Consider the following 15,486-nt stretch of genomic DNA (forward strand, 5'->3'; position numbering starts at 1 on the left):
TTCTAGTATTAACGAAAAAAGAAATATGCAGAACTATAAGCAGAATATAATTTATAAAATCTCAACATCCAGATTATGATATATTCTACTATGTGAAAAAATCCTGGTAAAATTATTTTATTTTACTGAAACAACTGTGATATAAAGAGCAAAATTGCTTTTAAATGGTAACTTGGTTTCATATAAACAACACTAAAAAAAACTTTCTTAAAATTTTTCAGTAGTAAGGAAAATAATAAAATTAAATGAAGATTGGGGCCAGAGAGATAGCATGGAGGTAAGGCGTTTGATTTTCATGCAGGAGGTCATCGGTTCGAATCCCCGCGTCCCATATGGTCCCCCGTGCCTGCCAAGAGCAATTTCTGAGCCTGGAGCCAGGAATAACCCCTGAGCACTGCCGGGTGTGACCCAAAAACCACAAAAAAAAAAAAAAAAAAAAAAGTTAGGGATGGAGATGGTTTCAAGTTTTTGCTATCTCATTTTTTCCAAACTAATACTATCCTTTGCCATCACCATTGGTAGCTGAAACATCTATATTTTGGAAAGCAGTAAAAAAAAAAATAAATAAACACCCCCAAATGGAATCTTTTTTTTGTTTTGTTTTGGGGGCCTAGGTTCATCCTAGATCAGCCATGTGCACAGCAATCGTCCTACCACTGTGCTATTGCTCTGGCCTTGTTCTTTTTATTTTCCACACCACAAATGGAATCTTAATTATCTTCCAAATAGAAGCTATTCTGAACTGATATTTTAACCATCTATCTTTCATTCTAAAACCACTCCTTTCATTCTAAAAATGTAAAGTATATGCTGATATCTTAACCAAAAATTATATGAATTATTCAAAAATGCAGGTATGATAAGTTAAACCACTTCTCCTCCCAAATAGCAAGTTATGGCATTTCCTTTCTGTTTAAGAGTTAAGAAAGTAAGAAAAATTAGAGGAAAAGACATAAAAGTGTACTCACACAACTGTCAACATTATATTACATTAAATTAAAATTTGGTAGCACAGATCTAAGCTTTCTGTTTTTGAAGATGTGTTTCTCACATAACGAGTATTTACTATTTCATTCTTTCCTCCTTCCTTCTTCCCTCAACTCCTCCCCCCCCCCCCGCCCCCAGGTCTTCTATCTCTCCTTTTCTCCTTCTCTCCTTCTAAGTCTTGGGATCTTATCTAGGGACTACCAGATTCAAGGTAAATGCTTATTACTTAGCTGTCAAAATCTCTGACCTTGAAAACTGTTCCTTTTTTTTTTTTTTTTTTTTTTTGCTTTTTTGGGCCACACCCGTGACAGAATCGAACAGCAGTCTATCCTAGGCTAGCATGTGCAAGGTAAACACCCTACTGCTTGCACCACTGCTCCGGCCCTCCCCCACTTTTTTTCCTAATTTCCCTATCAGTGTCAGGTATTAAATCAATCTCATGCATACAGTACATGCATACAAATACTGTACCAAAGCGTCAAATACCTGGCCTAATATATTTCCTTTAACAGTATTTTTTATTTAAGAATAAAAACAGAAACAGTATTTTACCATTATATAGCAGAAAGCAAACAGGTGAAAAATGATACACATGCAAGGTATCAAGCCACAGAATAAAAAATTTTTTTAAAAAAAGGAAAAGTATTAATTTCTAGACTGGGAGTGTTTTTTATAATATTGCCAATGAGAAGTGAACAGCTAGAATGCAAATAATTCCAACTAATAACTTGAAAAGCAAAAAATAAACTGGGTTGTAGAATATATCACTTGATTATAAATTCTAAACTAGTATTTAAATTTAGATAACCATTTTTAGAATATCAAGACATCTTAATCAGAAATGGAGTCCATCAGGGCCCGGAGAGATAGCACAGCGGCGTTTGCCTTGCAAGCAGCTGATCCAGGACCAAAGATGGTTGGTTCGAATCCCGGTGTCCCATATGGTCCCCCGTGCCTGCCAGGAGCTATTTCTGAGCAGACAGCCAGGAGTAACCCCAGAGCACTGCCGGTTGTGACCCAAAAACCAAAAAAAAAAAAAAAAAAAAAAAAAAAGAAATGGAAGCCATCAATGTAATTTGTATGTGAGAAACATTGTATATTCTTCTCCCACCCACTTTCCTTTTCTTACTTATTTGGACTGTGCCATGAAGGAGGGCAGACCTTGTTATGTGTACTTTATTGTATGGCAAAGCAATTCTTTTGGAAAGCATAATAAGTTGTCTTTTTGGTTGGATTTCTCAAGTATCTTAAGTGAAAAATAACATTAAACAAAGAATATTTTCTTACCCTAAAGCATAAGATTAGTGTTTTTAAGTAAAAGATCTGTTATTAGAATCTTTAATTACAGGAACCTGACACCAACAACAGCTAATGTGCGGAAAAATTTCACCAAGACCAGAGAGAATGACTCAGGGGTTGGATAACCTAGTATGCCTGGAGCCCAGAGTCAGTCTTGTGCCAGAAAACGTCAAGAATAAGGTCTCCTTGTATTTAGGCCAAGGTTTTCTTTTTACAATTTTCCCTATATTTTGCTGGGCCTATGCAACAACAACAATTGCCACTCTCACACCGTTATTATTGTTTTTTTTTAATTCTTATCCTTTAAAAAAAAAGTAACTAGTAAAATGCTTGTCTTGAATAGACAGGGGATGGGAAGGGGGGGCGTTGGTGGTGGGAATGTTACACTGGTGAAGGGGGGTGTTCTGTTAATGACTGAATCCCAACTACAATCGTATTTGTAAACATTGTGTTTAAATAAAGTTTATAATAATAAAAAAGATCTGTTATTAAAAAAAATCTATGTAAAAAGCAAACTTAACAAAAAGTTCTTTTTTGTTGTTTATTTTTTCTTAACAAAGATTTCTAAGTCAGCACACTTTCTAAATGAATAGCAGTATAGTGTTTTGATTTTGGGGCACTGGACTGATCTAGGATGTAGGAGGATATTAGGACCCGTAGGTGCAACTGGAAAAGGAAAAAGGAAACTATTTGTTCTCTCAAAGAATGTACATTTCCAGGTAGAATGTTGAGTGTTTTTTTTTTATCTTCCCAAAAAAAAAGGGAATAAAGCTGTGAACCTCAGCATAAAATTCTGAAATAATTTTAAGAATACCATCTAACATATATACAAATATCTATTCATATGCAAATGCATATACAAAAATTACTTAACTGGAACCTAAATATTTAAGTAAACTAAAATTGATTGAGAACTAAAATTTCATATACATGCAAAACTGCATAAAAAGCCCTAAAACCATTTAGAAGACTAAGTTCTCCCCAACTCTTTTTCATTATTAGAAACCTAAAAGTCATTATCCATGAGAAAATTGAACCTTAGTACTAAGGCTATTCATATGAATATGTATAAGAATGATAATATATTTATAAGAATATTCTGAAATTCTAAAACCTAAGAAAAGGTTAAGTAGTTTTACCCATCATAGCCAAATTGCCAGCTAATGATTTTTATTAAATATTTTAAAGCTCAATATTGTAAAATCTTATTTAAGTGAACTATAAAAGGAAAGAGTGTCTTAACTCCACAGAATGTGGTTTAAAGAAAATATAAAACAAAATTCTGACATTTTTTTCACAGAGATAGTAGACAGAAAAAGTCCAGACTACCCCCCAAAAGTTTAAAAATAAACAAAGTATCTATAAAAGAAAATACTATGTATATACTAAATAGAGCAATTAGAAGAACCCTTACCTTTGGGCTGCTGTTTTTACTGTCTGTGCATTAGCATGTTGAAAACGTCTACCATGAACTACAGTTCCAGAATATAACGATGCATTTTGTGTGTTTTCACTGCAGATTCAAGAAACAAAGACTATGATTAGGGAAATTACATATACATATGTAAAATAGCACCTGAGCTCATACAAATTTTCATCACTTAAAAAAGAGATAGGTGTAAAAAAAAAAGGGATAGGTGTAGATAAACCCACTGGTTGTATTAGCTCTCCCACGGGAGGGAGGACGTTCTACTTCCTGAATTCATCTTTAAAACATTTCTAAACTAATTTGTAAAATAAGATAAATAGAAATGAACAGAAATCAGGAATCCAAATTTTGGGCCAGAGAAAGGTACAGGATTACCACTGTGGCATGTTCTCATGAGCATCTCACCTGGTTCAGTCCCTATATATCCCCAAGTACAACCTGGTATGATCCCCAAATGGAAACCTAACCAAAACATACAATTGTATTACACTGGAATTTTCCCTAGATATCCAATTTCCATACTCTCCATTTAGAAATTAGTTTTAAAACTATGACCGTCTAAGCCAGAGAGCTAGTACAGACAGGGTAATAGGATTATATCCTTGACTTCAAGGTAACCAACCCCAATTGGTACTTCATATGGTCTGATGTGCATTACTAGGAATGACCCCTGAGTTTAGGGGTGTGGCCCCCAAACCCAAATAAAACTATGAGTGTATTATAAGATTCTCATATAAGTCAAAAGTCATGAATCATAAATTCTACTTAGTCTCTGCCATTAACTAATTATATAAAGTTTTAAAAATATTAGTTCCTGGGCTGGAGTGGTAGCACAGTGGTAGGGAGTTTGCCTTGCATGTGGCTGACCCAGGACAGAGGTTCTATCCCAGGCATCCCAAATGGTCCCCCGAGTCAGGAACAAATTCTGAGCACAGAGCCAAAAGTAAACCCTGAGTGCTGACGGGTGTGGTCCAAAATATAAACAAAAATTAGTTCCTAAATTATTATATTAAAATATATATTAATAAAGTAAAATTTCAATTATTTTCAACTGTATTTTTGTAAAATAAACCAACCCAATCATATTAAGTGATTCAAAGGCCAGGGAATTAGCTTAGTAATAAAGAATATATTATTTAGTTTATAGATTTGAAAGCATTGCAAAAAAAATCCAAAACAAACTCCCAAAGCAAAAATTAGTTCACTACATCAAACATTAGAAAACACAAGTTATATCCAAAAAAATAAAAAAGGGAATTAAGAAAAAATTATAAAGTCCCTTAGAGATAACCTGATAAATATCCCCAAAGATATTCTCCCTGGGGCCGGAAAGATAGAACCACCTTAGGTCATTTGCCTTGAATGTGGCTGACCTGGGGATTCCCAGCATTCCATATGGTCCCCCAACCTGCCAGAGGCAATTTCCGAGTACAGAGCCAGAAGTGACCGCTGGGTGTGGCCAAAAAACAATCATTCAATTGATAAAGTTAAAAAAAAGATATTCCCCAAACCATTCATTAAGGTTTTATTAACTATAAGAAAGCAAATTCAGGGGCTAGAGCAGTGGCACAAGCCATAGGGCATTTGCCTTGCACACACTAGTCTAGGACAGAGCTGCAGTTAGATCCCCTGGTGTCCCATAAGGTCCCGTAAACCAAGAGCAATTTCTGAGGGCATAGCCAGGAGTAACTCCTGAGTCTCACCAGGTGTGGCCCAAAAACGAAAAGCAAAAAAACAAAAAGGAAGAAAGCAAATTCATTTTAGGAAATCCCAATCTACTAAAAGTTTTCTTGTGATATTTTAATTTAAAACCAACTGATCACTACCATCAACCCTATTCAGACAATTCAATTCAAAGAATCAATTCACTAAGCTCCTCCCTATTTCTCAGCTCTACAAACTAGAAAAAAGTAAAGATGGATCCTATTGACAGGTCATAAGGTAACCAGTTTTTGGTGTCAAATCCTTTTAACTTTTCTGTAGAAATGTATAGTTGAAGAATCAGTACCTTAATTTCTTATTGTTGTTCAACATGTTAAGTCCAATTGAGTTGCCTTTCAAAGATTTTGTACACTCAGCCCTGTTTCGTCTTGCACATGTCTTCCAGGGAATATCAGGACTCGTAGAAACAATTTCAGATTGACAACTCAGCTATAAGAATCCACAAATTTAATCAATAAACATATTATCATAATATCATTTGTCAACACCCGTTTTAAAACTCATATATGTAAAATGTCATAAAAATATACCAGTTTTGGCACAATGTCACTAATACAGACAAATTAAAGATTTACTCAGATTACAATCTGCTTATAGTTATCCTTTCAGTCATTCTTTGAAAACAAATAGAGAAGACAGAGAGCAAGCTCTAGTTTAATTCCTCAGTATCTTTGAGAATCTAATTATAAAGACTCATCACCAGCACAGCAAACCAGCACTAGGAAACCGAAGGGAAGAAAACACATTAGAAGCCTGCTGCCAAGCTCAATGAGCAGAAGTAGTTATTACCAAAGACAAAATACCACTACTAATTCCTCTGACAATGAATGTCTTTAGTGACACTATGATGATGTTAAAAGTTTGAGTTTAAAGTAATGATAGAATGGGGAGTCAGCAAAGTAAAATAAAATATGAGTCAAAATAAAAACTATTACAGTCAGAAATGAAGAATATGGTAAGTGATATAAAAATAAAAATTCTTAAAAGAAAAAAGATTGAGAAGCTCCAAGATGAGGAGGAAGCAGTAGGAAACAGCACAAGGTGTAAAAGTCTGAAAATAAATGAACATCATCTGAGAGAACTATGGGATGAGTTCAAAAGGAACAATTTTAAAATTATCATTGGGGTTTCTGAAGGTAAATGTGATAAAGTAACAATAGTTAAAGAAATCACTGATAAGAACTTCCTAGAGTTAAGGTTACATATGCTGAGATCTAAGGGGCCCAAATGGTTCTAATGAAAATAGACCCAATTAGGAAAACTTAAGATATTATTCTTAAAGAAAAAAAAATTACAAAGATAGAAATTAAATATTGAAAGCAACATGATCTGAAAAAAAAACTTAAAAAGGAAAGCCCTTTTTAAAGTAGATCTATCAAATGACAGCAGATCAAATGTACAGATCTATCAAATGAGCCAAAAAGAGGAGACGACATAAAAAGATTTAGCATCAAAAACTCCCATTTAAGTCTGAAATATAATATTAGATAATTATAAACTAGTAATTATATCTATTTTGTGTTCTGAAATTAGCTTTACTAAAATATAGCAAATCTTAATAAGTTATACCATTTGGAACCAAAGCAAAAACCCAAAGTCATAAAAAAAAGACAACTGATAGGGATCACCAGCCCATATTCTAATTTGTATACAATCTAGATCCCCCCCTCTCCAAACCAAGATTAAATAAGAAATAAACAACAAAAGCAAAGACAAAAGACTAAGGGTAAAACTTAAATATTAGCAATCTAGGTTTCCCTTACTATGTAAAAGTAGAATGTTCCTGTTTGGTGTCCTTTGGTAGTTTACTTCTGAAATATGGGAATGCTTAAGCTTTTTGCTTATAAATAAATGGTAATAGCCTTTCCAGAATTCACAAAATTACCAACCAAACCAATCAAATAGGAAAGAAACTGCAAATTTTATATAAAGCCAGTATCAGCAACAGGCCTATGTTTCTATAATACCACAATTTAGAAACCAAATGCTTTTAAAATGTTTTGTGAATATTCATATTAATGTACAAATTTAAAAAAAATAAATCAAACTATACTAAGCCATCACTGTAAAATATATCTAGAATTCTAGAAATGCCAAAATGTGAAAATCAAAAGAATCAAAAGAAATAGAATTCATGTGAATCAGTAATATTCTAAAACCTAAATAGAAAAACAAGCAAAGGCTATTACCAATTAAAATGGAAGGGGATACATATAAGAGAAGCCGTTTAGGGTCAGAAAAAGAGAAGGTAAGGCATTCATTCAGCTTGCATTTGGCTACAAAAGCCACAACCTTGGTTCAGATCTCTGGGAACACATATGATCCCCCTAAGCACCACTATGCACTCCTGAATACAGATCCTGAAATATATACTGTGCCCCACCCAGTGTGGACCAAAACCTCACCGTAGCCATACTACAATGATGAAAAAAAGTGCCCAAACTCACAAAAAAGGGATGCAAATTGGAACTATAATGAGAGTCCTTTTCATTCATTTGCAAACAGCAAAAGGTTAACACTTTTGGTAAAGTGTTGCACAACAAGCACTGAGATTTGCTGACATAATTGAAAATTAAAAATATTAGAAATATATCTAATACAGCAGATCTACTTTTATAAATTTACCCTCTATACAGGCTTATATGAAAAATGAACTATACAGTATACTAATTTGCTCATGATTTTAAGAGAAAAGACACCATAAATATCCATTAGATATGGTGGTACTGGCTGGTTAATCAGATGCCTGGAAATATTCATGCTCTGAAAAAGATAAGGATGCTTTTAACATTTATGGATGGTCATAGGATATGATACACTAAAAACATTAGGAGCTGGAGCAATAGTAGAGTGGGTAGGACATTTTCCCTGCACACGATGACCTGGACATCTCATATGGTCCCTTGGACTCACCAGGAGTAATTCCTGAACCAGAGCCATGAGTAATCCCTGAGCACCACCAGGTATGACCAAAACAAAACAAAACAAAATTTTTTTTAAGTATTAAAAATACTGGAGCCAGAGCGATAGCACATAGGTAGGTGTTTGTCTTGCCTACTTGGGTTCAAGTCCTGGCATCCCATATGGTTCCGAGTCTTCCTGGAGCAATTTCTGAGAGCAGAAGCAGGAGTAACTCTTGAGTACCTCCAGGCATGGCTCCAAACCAAAAAAAAAAAAAAAAAAAAGAAAGAAAGAAAACCTGCACAATACCAAATGCCTAAATAAAATAGATGTCAATATATATTTCTGTAAAATGCACAATAAAATGTCTCTGAATAAATAGATAAGAAATAGCATATTATGATAGATGAATGGAGGTTAGACTATGGAATATACCTTAAAAATAAAATTCTTATTGCAAAGTACTGTTTTGTTAATACACCTAAAATTTTTGAGAAGGAATACTTGCCTTTTCTCCTTTTGAAGAGTCAGAATCCTCATCTTGATCTACGCTGAGCAGATTTGCCTCACTATATAAAAGTAAGGAAGAAACAGTTAATAATTAGATTACATATGCATTAAATTCAGAAACGTTATCATCTTTACTCACCTAAATTCAAAAATTAGCAAGCTTTCCCCGTACAGGTCAAGAAGTAAATATATTTCGTTCTGCAGGCCATATGAACTCTATCAGCTACTCAACTTACATATATGATATGACACCAGACTTTATTTTTTTTTTTTGGTGTTTGGGCCACACCCTATGACGCTCAGAGGTTACTCCTGGCTATGCGCTCAGACATCGCTCCTGACTTGGGGGACCGAACCGCAGTCCGGCCTAGGCTAGCGCTGGCAAGGCTTACCACCTTACCACCGTGCCAGCCCTGACACCAGATTTTTAAGTGTGGTTCTTTAAAATTAAAACTAGGGGGCCCGGAGAGATAGCACAGCGGCGTTTGCCTTGCAAGCAGCTGATCCAGGACCAAAGGTGGTTGGTTCGAATCCCGGTGTCCCATATGGTCCCCCGTGCCTGCCAGGAGCTATTTCTGAGCAGACAGCCAGGAGTAACCCCTGAGCACCGCCGGGTGTGGCCCAAAAACCAAAAAAAAAAAAAAAAAAATTAAAACTAGGGGCCAGAGAGATAGCATGGAGGTACGGCCTTTGCCTTGCATGCAGGACAGTGGTTCAAATTCCGACATCTCATATGATCCCTTGAGCCTGCCAGGAGCAATTTTTGAGTGTAGGGTCAGGAGTAGCCCCTCAACGCTGCCGGGTATGACCCAAAAGCAAAACAAACTAAATAAAACTAACAAAAACAGACCAATGGACCAAAGTTTGATTATTCCTGACAAAAATGAACATATACTTAACTGTCTTGATTGTGATATTAGGAGAAAATGACAGAAAAACCAAACAAGGAAAAGGAGCAGGTATATCTCCCATGCAAGAGGCACTAGTTTTCAAAACCCTGATACCCTCATAAAAGAAAAAACATAAATTGACAAAGAAATCTTAGCAAGGCTGGAGAAATGGTACAGTGTTTAAAGTGCTTGCCTTGCACATGGTCAACTTTTGCACAGCATATGGTTCCCCCTAAGAGCATAGAACCAGGAGTTAAATTCTTGTCACTGTCGGGTGTGGCTCAAACCCTCTACCCGGATCTTAATCGTGGGACAAGATCGATGTATGGGGGTTTAGGTACTTGTCTTACACTCTTGTGAAGCCAGTTTGAATTTCCAACATCACATATGGCCCCTCCCCCAAAACTACCATCGGTCACTCCAGAGCACAAAACAAGAAATAGACCCTTTATAATTCAAAAGATCACCAACAAAAGATATAAAGAGAACTGCCTAAACAAGTGAAAAACCTACAATATTTAGCCAATATATATTGCATGATTTTTCATATAAAATCTCTAAACATATCTATAGTTTTGATAGAATGTAGTGTGTTTATGGGGCCAGAGCAATAGAACAAAGAGTAGAAATCTTGCCTTGCACATTACCAACCAGATTCATTCCCTATAAGGAGCCCTGAATCCCCCTCTAAGAGTGATCCCTGAGTACTGCCAGTGTGGCCCAAAAATAAAAACAAACCAAAAAAAAAAAAAAAAGAGAGAGAAAGAAAATATATTTATCTGTTTCTCTGGATTTTGTTTATTCTGGCCAATGGAAAACTATCATTAAGTCAAGAAATAAAAAGTCATGTTGAATTTGAAATACAGACCTTACATCAATCAAAAGTTCTATTTAGAATTATTATTTTAAAATTTTAGTAAACAAAGTAAATACTTTGCTTAATTAAGTTCCTTCTGGATAAGCAACTAATGCTTATCATTAATAGAGATTCTGTTTTCTTTGGTGGGAATCTACAATTAATTGGTATAAATGGAAGTGATAGTGAAGGAGAAGATACTATGTGACTTAAACTTTAATACAAAATTCCAGAGCTCTTAAACTTTAATGTAAAGTTCAGGAGGGCTGGAGCAATAGCACAGCAGGTAGGGGCACTTAGAGCACTTGAATTGCCTGCAGTTAACTCAAATTAGATCCCTAGCACCCTAGAAGGTCTTAAAAGGCTACTAGGAGTTATCCCTAAGCACAGAGCCAAGAGAAATAGCAACATGGGGTGTAGCCCAAAACCAATAACTTCAAAGAGACCTTCTTCACCTGGCTCACTTATTCATGATAAATAATGGCCTTACAAATCACTGTCTCAACAATTTTTTTGTTATTGTTTCTTAATGAGGAACTTCTCCAATTGGAAAATTGTAGTACAGCTTATTTTCTATCTAATGTATTGCATGTATGTATACAATTCAAAAGAAGAAATAACAGTGCAACTATTTAGTAATAAAGAATTGCTATTTCTTTCCTCAATACTACTATTTTATGAGTGCAATATTTTAAGAATATATTTAATATATTTCTATTCTATTAACTACAAACTGTCCTAAGAAAATTTCACTCTCATATTTGAAGGGAAAAAAATCTTACTCTTTTTCTGTATCTCCTTCACTTTCTTCTCCATGATCAAAGCTCCAATTATTTTTAAAACCTCCATCACTCTTAGACTCTGATCTAGACAAAGCTGAAATAAAAACAAACTGAGATAAGTATTTTTAATAAAACTTCAAAATAACATAAAATTGAGATTTCCCAAGTTCTGCTTGCTCTTAATTTGTTTCCCTTTTGAAAGGGGGGCTATTACCAAACATCTAGTTTCTTTGAGGAAAATCAGAACATAAAAAAAACCCTAAATTTTAGAAATTAACACTTATAATGTATGACAACTATATATAAACATTGAAAATAAACAAACCAAGCTTTTTCTGTGCTAACAATTGAAACTAATGTTCAAAAAAACTAGATCAAAATTAGTATTTGTATACATGTTTTTAAATACATGGCTAAAATGTTCTGAAGCTACTAGAAAGTGTAACGGCAGATAAACGTTCTAGAGACAAAATTGAAAATATCTTAGAAGGCGGGAGAGATAGTATGGAGGTCGGTCGTTTGCCTTGCATGCAGGAGGACTGTGGTTAGTATACTGACATCCCATATGGTCCCAAGCCTGCCAGGAGCGATTTCTGAGTGAAGAGCCAGGAGTAGCCCCTGAGTCCTTTTGGGTGTGACCCAAAAACCAAAACAACAACAAAAAAATTATCTTGGAACCAAATGACACAAATCAAGGTTGAAATTCCTTCAAGATGAGAGGTGAGACTGGAGATCAGTACAACTAAGTGGCACCACTCCAAATATTCTATGAGGTGTGTGTGTGTGTGTGTGTGTGTGTGTGTGTGTGTGTGGTGCAACATCAAAAGAATGTGATAATCATGTCTTGTCTTAGGCTCTAGGTTCTGAAGGTAAACTAAAAGACAATGTGACACCCACTTAATGGCTAGGTGATTCCTACTTATAAACTTAAAATTTACCAAGACCAGAATTTTCAAAACCTACAGACCAAAATAACCTGTATCTAAAACCATGGAGTTAAAATTCACTATCACTAAATATTAGTCAAATCAGACTTATAGAACACAATTCAGATCTACTAAGATAGTTACTTTTTCATTTGCGGGTTGCTTTTTAAAATATATTTCCCATTCTCTCCTCTTATTGATTTACCATTATTAACACTATGCATCTAAAGATTCAACATGCCAATATTTCACTGACTTCCCATCACCAAACCCTTCCTCCTCAGCACCAACCCCCCTCATCCAATCCCAATAACCATCACAGTAATCACAAGTGTAGGTGTTTGTTTTGTTGTTCCTAAGGATGTCTATTAATTCAAAAACAAAAATATTTAGTGTAATCAAAGATAAAGATACCAATAAACTAAAAAGTTTATGCATTTTGGGGCCAGATCAATAGCCTTGCTTTGCTCGTGCGGCTGACCCAGGTTCAATCCCTGGCATCCCATAGGGTCTCCCAAATTCACCAGGAGTAATTTCTAAATGCAGATCCCTCCCCCCAAACAACAAAAAACAATAAACAAAAAATGTCTGTGCATTTCTAGTGGGAATGTAAATTGTTATGAAATTTTTTTCCACAAGAGTGGACCGGAGGAATAGTATACTGGGTACGATGTTTGCCTTGCACATAGCTGATCTGTACTTGATCCCTAGCATCCCATATGGTCCTTTAAATCAGCGTTTTTCAACCACTGTGCTGCGGCACACTAGTGTGGGAAAAATTCCAATTTCATCTGTAACTTGTGGCTTCAGCTCACAAATAGATCAATCATTAGATTATTTTATAATAAAGTAATTATAAAATAATTTTTGTGTTTATTTGATTCCTATTCAAGAGATTTACTTTATATACAGTCAATATAGATACAGAGTTAAATTTCTTTAACATTTTCTAATGGTGGTATGCCTGGTGATTTTTTTTTTCATGAAAAAAGTGTGCTTTTACACAAAAAGGTTTAAAAACACTGCTTTAAATACTTCCAGGAATAAATCCTGAGAGCATAGTCAGAAGCAAGTCTTGAGCACCGTTGGGTGTGGCCCCAAATAAAAAATACAGTACTTTGGCCAGATCCATAATTATTTGCCTTGCAAAGCAGCAGACCTCAGTTCAGTCCCTAGCATCCCATATGGTCCCCCAAATCTTCGGAATTCCTAAATGCGGAACCAGGAGAAATCCCTGAGCACTACCAAGCCACAAAATGAAACAAAAATAAATGCTTATTTACATTTACTTTTATATTAACATGTCCCCAAGTGAAACACTTTATCAAAAAGTTAATATGTGAGGAAAAAAATCACAAAACTGTGAAGAATGAAAAGCAGGAATTAAATAAATAAAGAGACATTCCATGCTCAAGATTAAAAAGCCTCAAAATTGTCAAAATGTGAAGGTACCAGTTCTCAGATTCAACAAAACTGCAATAAAATTCTCAGTTAATTGGGTTTTTTTTTTGGTTTTGGGGCCACACCCGGTGACGCTCAGGGGTTACTCCTGGCTAGGGGGACCATATGGGACGCCGGGGTATCAAAACATGGTCAGTCCGCCCCACGGCTTGCACCATTGCTCTGGGTCCCTGAACAAATTGTTTTATCGATGCCAAAACATGAACTCTAAAGTTTACAAGAAAATGATTCAGAATTGCAAAAACAATACTTAAGAACTGAAAAACCGGGGCTGGCGAGGTGGCACTAGAGGTAAGTTGTCTGCCTTGCAAGCGCTAGCCAAGGAAGGACAGCGGTTCGATCCCCCGGCGTCCCATATGGTCCCCCCAACCCAGGAGTGATTTCTGAGTGCTTAGCCAGGAGTAACCCCTGAACATCAAACGGATGTGGCCCGAAAAAAAAACAAAAAACAAAAAAACAACAACCAAAGAACAGAAAAATCTAAAAGGATACTACCTGTCCTTAGATTTACTGCAAAGCTATGATAATCCAATCACTATGGTATTAGTAAAGGAACAGACAAATATTATTGTCTATACAGGAGAAAATCCAGAATGAGTCACAAAACAAGCAATACAAAGATACTTTCCAACAATGGTACCTTGAACAATCAGATATTCTTTTAAAAAATGCTAAATACACAGACCTAAGTATAAATGCAAAACTACAATAGGTCTTTTATGCCCCCCCCCCAAGAAAAACCCAAAGAATTCACACACAAATACACATATCAAGATCCTCAAGCACAGCAAGGTGGCCTGGGTTACTGGCACCACTGGGAATTGACTGGGAGAAGTCTAGAAGTTCATGCTACTGAGCCAAACCAGAAGGCCCCAATAAAACTAATAAATAGATAGACACACACACACACACACACACACACATACACACACACACACACACCATATGTGCTCAAACAAACGCTGAAACATTGATAACAAATGCTGAAACATTGATAACAAATGCTGTTAGAAATGTGGAGCAACAGAAAGTCTCATTCATTACTAGAAGGGGAAACAGAATAAGTTTAGCAGCTGCATGACAGATGACAATTTAGCAGCTGCATACAAAATTAAATATAGTTACCTGTGAACCTTGGTTTGTCCCAAAGGAAATGAATAATTTCATCAATACTAAAACCTCAACACATATAGCAAAGTAACAAAGATAGCCTTCAGCAGGTGAATAAACCATGAAAACGTTTCCAAAATACAAATTTCTTGTTTTGCTATAGATGCCTATGTGCAGATTTTAGTGTTGATAGAAGTTTTTAATTCTTTTGGAACAAACCAAAATAACGTGGGAAAAAAGTCTAGGGTAAGGAAACTAGTTCGGGGGTCTAGGGCACAAGCCTGGCATGTATAAAAACCAAAGTTTGACCCCAGCAACATGTCATATTCCCTCCCCTATCCCTGGCATTGCTGGAGTGGCACCCACAAGAGCGAGGATTAGCAGACAACACAACTAGGTCCTAGCTTTGAACAATTCAGTATTGACTGGAAGCAGCTCCTGGGACTATGAGCTTCAAAACACACCTACCAATTAAAAAAAAAAATAAAGACAAAAAACATCTTCCCCACATTTTACTAAAACATAATTGACAAACAATGCTGTGCAAATTTAAGGTATACAGACTATAATGATTGAAAATATCTAGTGAAGTGATTACACAGAAAGTATACCT

The 15,486-nt window shown here is 35.5% G+C and overlaps 1 protein-coding gene across 1 annotated transcript in view; it reads right to left on the reverse strand.

The window, feature by feature from the left end:
• SENP6 (SUMO specific peptidase 6) overlaps positions 1-15,486 on the reverse strand; it is a 114,381-nt gene that overhangs the window by 82,508 nt on the left and 16,387 nt on the right. Inside the window, exons 2-5 of the mRNA XM_049777009.1 lie at positions 11,377-11,470; positions 8,847-8,907; positions 5,724-5,866; positions 3,701-3,799 (exon numbers count right to left, since the gene is read on the reverse strand). Of these exons, the coding sequence (XP_049632966.1) occupies positions 3,701-3,799; positions 5,724-5,866; positions 8,847-8,907; positions 11,377-11,470 (397 nt within the window). The remainder of the gene's footprint in view (positions 1-3,700; positions 3,800-5,723; positions 5,867-8,846; positions 8,908-11,376; positions 11,471-15,486) is intronic.

The sequence above is a fragment of the Suncus etruscus genome, chromosome 7 (assembly GCF_024139225.1).
Source record: "Suncus etruscus isolate mSunEtr1 chromosome 7, mSunEtr1.pri.cur, whole genome shotgun sequence".
Lineage (NCBI taxonomy): Eukaryota > Metazoa > Chordata > Mammalia > Eulipotyphla > Soricidae > Suncus > Suncus etruscus.